Source organism: Lathyrus oleraceus, chromosome 4 (genome assembly GCF_024323335.1).
Source record: "Lathyrus oleraceus cultivar Zhongwan6 chromosome 4, CAAS_Psat_ZW6_1.0, whole genome shotgun sequence".
NCBI lineage: Eukaryota > Viridiplantae > Streptophyta > Magnoliopsida > Fabales > Fabaceae > Lathyrus > Lathyrus oleraceus.
Genome location: NC_066582.1, coordinates 194,516,832 through 194,523,716, shown reverse-complemented (window position 1 = coordinate 194,523,716; position 6,885 = coordinate 194,516,832). Strand labels below are relative to the sequence as shown.

Below are 6,885 nucleotides of genomic sequence, written 5' to 3'. Positions count from 1 at the left end.
TCTTTAAAATAAATAAATTTGAGAGACTAAAAATACAATTTGAGATATTTAAAAGCACCACAAATATATTTATTAATCTGTAAAGTATTATATATTTTTATATTTATGTATCAGTAGTTAATATTTAATTTCTTTGCATGGTTAAGAATAGATACATAGTGATTAGATTATAAGAGTATCTTCCAACGGTATGAATTGACATTGTAGACGCTATTTGTAACAGTCACATTATAAGAAAGTTCAATTTCAGGGTGGGAAAACATCCACATCTATAGTTTTTACAGTAATTTTAATTCTTTAAACGTGTCTCTGACTCTGAGAGTCTTAAACACAAAAATGACTTCATTAACATAGATACTCCAAGAGAAAAACTGTTATAATATCAAGGGGCAGGTAATGGTGAGGTAGTTTCCCTTTCCCTTGATATTAATAACAAGAGTTGAACAAACATTACCTATCACGCGCTTAGTCTTGATGATATGCGAATGCGATACACGACGAAACAAGAAGAAGAATCAAAGAACATTCATATTTACACATCATGCCGTATACTAACCCTTATCTATAAAACTATCGACTATACTAAAGCCCTTTCTCATTTCAAAGAGGTAAATAAATTAATATTTCAATATTTCTTCCTTTTTCTTCTTCTTCTTCTCATGTAAACTTTCATTTCTAGATCCTCCTCACAAGAACTAAGATTTATGGGAGAAACCACAGAACTTGATGTTCTTACCTCACAGCTTCAACAAACGTTCAAGCTAGTTCAACATGACAAAACATCCATGCGATTCTTTAGGTCAACGTTAAAAGATTTGTCTCCTCTGGTTCACGAGATCGAGCTATATAATGATCGGTTGAATCCACCTAGAGAGGAAATCAAGTTTCTCATCAAAGAAAATCATGCCGAACAAAGGAATCTTTGCTGGAACAAGTTTACTTCTTTGTTTCATCAGTTCTGTAAGAAGAAGGATGATTCTGGTTCATGTGTTTCTGATAACAAACAAGCTGTTATGGCGAAAGATGTTAAGGATACACTTTATAAGTTGAGAGAGATTCTTAACAAAGAGAATTTTGACAAGAAAATTAGTGGATCTGGAGGACTAATTTTTAGGGGTCCTTTTGGTGTTCCTCAAATTCCTGAGTTTACGGTTGGTTTGGATTTATCGTTGAGTAAGTTGAAGACGGAGCTTCTTAGAGATGGTAGATCTACTCTTTTGGTGACTGGTTTTGGAGGAATGGGTAAAACCACTTTAGCTGCAAAGTTATGTTGGGATGTACAAGTCAAAGGTAATTCTTTCATGCTTGATAAATAGGTGTTTTTGGTTAAGCTATTTCTATAACAAAAGTTAAAATAAAGTCAAATTGTTTCTAATTCCATGTAAGTTATGAGTTGTTTTTATAATCTGTTGTGAAGAGCTTATGGAAATAAGCTGAAAACAGCTTATAGTCATGTCATAAGCTCTTTTCATAAGTTTTTCCGAAGAGTCTTAGAAGTGGTTCTGTTAATAGGTAAGCTCAAATAAGTCAATTCAAACATGTGTTTTTTAGTGATAAATTTAGCTGAAATTTTTGTTGTTTGCACATGTATATCATATTACTCTGGGCTTATTGTTCTCTTTTTGATTCGTTAGGTAAATTCAGGGGAAATATTTTATTTGTTGTATTTTCGAAAACGCCTCAGTTGAAGATTATTGTAGAGAGACTATTTGAACATTGTGGATATCTGGTGCCTGAGTTTCAAAGCGACGAAGATGCTGTTAATGAATTGGGGCTTTTGCTGAAGAAAATGGAGGGAAGTCCAATATTGTTGGTCCTAGATGACGTTTGGCCTGGCTCAGAAGATCTCGTTGAGAAATTTCAATTCCAGATATCAGATTATAAAATTTTGGTAACATCAAGGGTTGCACTTTCGAGATTTGACAAAACCTTTATCCTAAATCCTCTTGTTCATGAAGATGCAGTAACCCTTTTCCGCCACTATACACAATTGGAGAAAAAGAATTCAAACATTCCGGACAAAGTTCTTATCCAAAAGGTGCTTGTCTTTCTTGTACTTGCTACCATTTGAGAACCAATGTTATATAATATACAGATTACTGATTATATTTGTGTGCTTTGAAATACAGGTTGTGAAACATTGCAAGGGTTTACCTCTTGCCGTTAAAGTTCTTGCAATGTCACTCAGTAATCGGCCATATGAGTTGTGGGAAAAGATTGTGAAGGAACTTTCACTAGGCTGTTCTATACTTGATTCTAATACTGAATTACTTACTCGCCTCCAAAAGATCTTGGACGTTTTGGAAGATAATCCCATCAACAAAGAGTGCTTCATGGACCTAGCATTATTCCTTGAAGACCAAAGGATTCCTGTTGCCGCTCTCATCGATATATGGGCAGAGTTGTATGGACTAGATGATGCCGGCATAGAAGCAATGAATATAATCAAGAAATTAGACTCCATGAATCTGGCTAATCTCTTAATAGCAAGGTACAATGGCCTCTGATGTTTTGTTCTAGGCCACTTAATCCAAATATATCTAACATGAACTATATGAGACGAAAATTCAATAGCTCATGTTGCTGTTATGAAGAAGAATGATTTTATATAGTGATAGATATTTTTTTCTCTTCAAGGAATATTAACTTCTGTTCATTTCCCAGGAAAAATGCAAGTGACACAGAAAATTACTACTACAATAACCACTTTGTTGTCCTTCATGATCTTCTAAGAGAGCTTGGAATTTATCAAAGCACACAGGGACCTATTGAACAAAGAAAAAGACTTCTTATTGACGTAAATGAAAACAAACGTAATTGGTGGCTTGGGGAGAAGCAGAAAGGCACAATGACTCGCATATTGTCCAAATGTTTTAAATGGTGTGTTAAACCGAAGCCTCAACAGATCCCTGCCCGCACATTATCTATATCAACTGGTTAGTTATACTTGTACCTTTCTCTAAATATATTCACTAACTTGTGAGTTAACAATGTTGTTAATTGTAGATTTATCAACAATTGATCCCATATGGGTTGTGTTTGCAGATGAAACTTGTGTTTCAGACTGGTCCCAAGTGCAGCCAGCTCTGGTTGAGGTTCTGATTTTAAATCTTCAAACCAAGCAGTACACATTTCCAGAGTTGATGGAGAAGATGAGCAAACTGAAAGCTCTTATAGTCATAAATCACGGTTTCCGTCCTTCTGAACTGAACAATTCTGAGCTACTTAGCTCTTTATGCAACCTGAATAGAATCAGGCTAGAGCGGATTTCTGTTCCTTCCTTTGGCACATTGAATAATCTGAAGAAATTATCCCTCTACATGTGTAATACGAGACTAGCTTTTGAAAAGGGTAGCATTCTAATTTCAGATACATTTCCAAATTTAGAAGATTTGAACTTTGACTATTGCAAGGATTTGATGGCATTGCCTAATGGGGTGTGTGATATTGCCTCATTAAAAAAGCTCAGTATTACTAATTGTCATAAGCTTTCTTCGCTGCCCAAAGATATTGGGAAGTTGGAGAATTTGGAACTCTTGAGCCTGATTTCCTGCACTGATTTGAGAGAGCTACCAGATTCTATTGGAAGCCTTTCAAATCTAAGTCTACTTGACATCTCCAACTGCATAAGCCTTTCAAGTTTACCTGAGGACATTGGCAATCTGTGTAATCTAAGAAATCTCTACATGACTAGTTGTGCAAGTTGTGAATTGCCGATCTCAGTTGTCAATCTCGAGAATTTGAAAGTGATATGTGACGAAGAGACCGCTGTTTCATGGGAATCTTTCCAATCTATGATATCCAATTTAACTATAGAGATTCCTCAAGTTGAAGTCAATTTAAATTGGCTTCATGCAATTCGCTCCTAAAACCTATATGCACTCTTCCTCTGCTTTTGAAAGTTGTCATTGAGGACACATGATAGCAGATAGAACAAAACACTCAGTTTCCTCTTATAGAACTCGTCCAACAAAAATCTTTGAAAATATTGATAGAGACATTATCCAAGTCCTGCATCGAGTAGTATGGCTTGGTGAGTATTTAAGTGGTTTTGTTCTTTTCCCATGATGGCTAGCTTTTAAGGGAGGCTTCTTCAAATGTTTGAATATCAGAGCTTGTGGCTTTAAAAGGGCTATCTACAAAAGGGCTGACCGTAAAGGCCGAGTAAAGCATCGTAGAGTGCATCCATCGGGACGTCAGCTCGATACCTAGCTCTTAAGGGAGGGCTCCCTTGACACTTATTTGATAATTCGATAAAATCCAAATCCTAAGTGATATGTATGTTTTCAGGTCAGCTGCTATGAGTGGCAGATCATTCGACAACATCTAGAGTCATTCAATTATTGATTCTAGTAGCAAGCAATGTGCTTACATGTCTGTCTCAAAAGAGGCTTGCTTCCATGTTTGACATCCGCAGTTGAGAAGAAATCAAAAACAAAAGAGACGATGAAAGGAAGAACAACGGGATACTAATGCTATGGCACATGCAAAGAAAATGAAAAAAAATCATGGTTCTTTTTCAGCAAACAGAAAAAGATCAACATGATGTTAAGGCATTGGTTTGGAATAAAAGTGGCAGAGGAAGAGGTAGAGAGGTGTTGGGAGTAAATTTGTCGCAAGTGTGAAACTAAAACAATCATGTAGTAGTATTTTAAGATTGACAATCACAGGCCAAGAGTGCAAGTTGATGCGTCAAAAGTTCGGGAAATTGTTTGAACTTTGAAGGCTAAGGTTCGTTCAGACTTTTCCAAAGTATGACTTGAAAATATGTACTAGTACAATGCCCCTTCAATATATGTGGGTAGAAATCCATGATGAACATGAACATAGTCTATGATGTTTTTTTAATATATAGTGTGGCTCTCAAACAATTTGATATTGTGTGATTTTCTTAGAGCCACTAACTGCCACTTGTATAATTATTGACATGAAATAAAACTGGTGATTTTCTGTTTGGCCACAAAGAAAAAGACAAATATGATTGATGACTTTTGAGTCATTATGCGTGTTATTAGGGGCAAGTGGCCAATAAAAAATAGTGAACTATGACTAAAGCTTCTTGACATCATTGATTACACAAGCCTTAATAAATCAAGGTCGATGTCAGAGTGGTTGTTTAACTTAAATCGGGGGTAGAAGAGTATTTTGCAAGTAAATATAGATTTAAAATTCAAATTAGTTAGGTGTGGTGTGTTATTATATATGCAAAATTAGTCATGGTTTTGTATGGTTCAACCAATGGAAAAAGTTGAGAGAAATTTCAATATATTGAACATTAAGGTAGAAATGGGAGGAGATATTTTTCAAATGTTATTGAAAACCATCATTATTACATTTTTAATTAAAAGTGAGTTTTTAATTATCATTTGGAACCATATTTTCAGGCATATTAATTGCAAAATTATGATAATAAGACAACCTTCAATTGTGAAAAACATAATTAACATGTTAGTTGTAAAATTATGATAATAGGACAATTAAAAACTCTCTGGAAAACCTAAAGTATGATTCATATGCGGTGGATATGAAGCATCTAAAATATTTGATGCATTTCTTGATCCATCTTGCTTCATCTATCTATTTTGACTTCATTAAAGAAGCCATCTAAATAATTTTTCCTAATTTCTATCATAGTTTTGGATTTTAATTCAGAAGGGTTAGAGATCAATTATAAATAATGCATATGTAATGTTTATCGTTTAAGCATGTCTCTCTTCAAGAATATCAATGATCAACAGTAAACCTGATGATTTATTGTTTGGGTTGTGAACATAACAGTTTCCCCTAATGTCAATCCAGCTTTTCGATTTGTAACCTGTAAAATTTAATATAAGTTTAATTTCAAAAATAAAAAATATAATGAAAAAAAGCATTATTTACTCTCCTCTCTCTTTGATTATTTTTACTGTTGAGCTTTTCATGGTATGATTGTTGATATTGGAGCAACTTAAAGGTCAAAATCACTTTTTAGTCACATTCATTCTTTCATTTTTATAGAAACAATAATGTATTTTTCATATTGTTGTTTTAGGGAATTACTTGAAAATGTGGAAACTCACCGAGGTGTTGCATCACACATTCAATATTTTTTTTTATCATTGGATCAAGATTAAATAATTAAAATTTTAAATTGAATATTTTTTATTTAGTATAAATTAAAAATGATATTTAAGTTTTAATTGTTTAATCTTGTTTTAATAACAAAATAAAATTTTTTTAATTAATATTTCAAAATAACTGTCATTATGTAAAGTTTATTACAAGTGTAGTTGTAACATAACAACCTCAAGAAGCTTGAATCTCATGGGTAGGTGATACTAGTTAATTTCCTCTACAAAAATATAAATTGCAAGAAAAATCTATTTTAATTTATTTGTATAAAGTTAAGAAAATAAAAGTCCTACAAAATGAACAAGAGAATTGATCTCGTTGTAGCCATTGTTCAGTGCAATTAAGTTGAAGCACATGTTTCCATTTCTTCACCATCTTTTCCCTCAAACTCAACCAAACAGATGGAACAAATATCCTCTTTTCCCTTAAAGTCAACCAAACAGAGGAAAAAGTTTAAATTGTAAAATTAATTTATTTTTGGGTTTAGTCCTTAGAATTATGTAATATATGTTACAAATATGAAATAAAAAACACAAGTGCCTTAATGGAGAGATATTTTTGTTGTAAATAGAAGGTCAATTTTAATTAATGAAGATTAAAATGATTATACTAATTATATTTAATGTTTGATTTTATTTTATTATTTTTATATAAATTCAATACTATATATTAACCATATACTTTTTAATTGAATTTTTTTTATACCTCACTTAATTTTTTTTTTAAATATTTGACCTCTTCACATAATATTTATAAAAATTATATTTATGAATG

The 6,885-nt window shown here is 32.8% G+C and overlaps 1 protein-coding gene across 2 annotated transcripts; it reads left to right on the top strand.

The window, feature by feature from the left end:
* Positions 1–366: 366 nt before the first annotated feature.
* On the top strand, positions 367–4,955 carry LOC127074485 (probable disease resistance protein At5g66900). Of its 2 annotated transcripts, XM_051015813.1 has the most exons (6): positions 367–608; positions 680–1,290; positions 1,635–2,038; positions 2,130–2,491; positions 2,665–2,936; positions 3,046–4,955. In XM_051015813.1, exons 2-6 carry the CDS (start codon positions 705–707, stop codon positions 3,867–3,869), a joined length of 2,448 nt encoding a protein of 815 aa, XP_050871770.1. In that variant the 5' UTR covers positions 367–608; positions 680–704; the 3' UTR covers positions 3,870–4,955. The 2 variants fall into 2 exon arrangements, with proteins under 2 accessions (XP_050871770.1, XP_050871769.1); XM_051015812.1 differs by having other exon boundaries at positions 592–1,290.
* Positions 4,956–6,885: the final 1,930 nt, after the last annotated feature.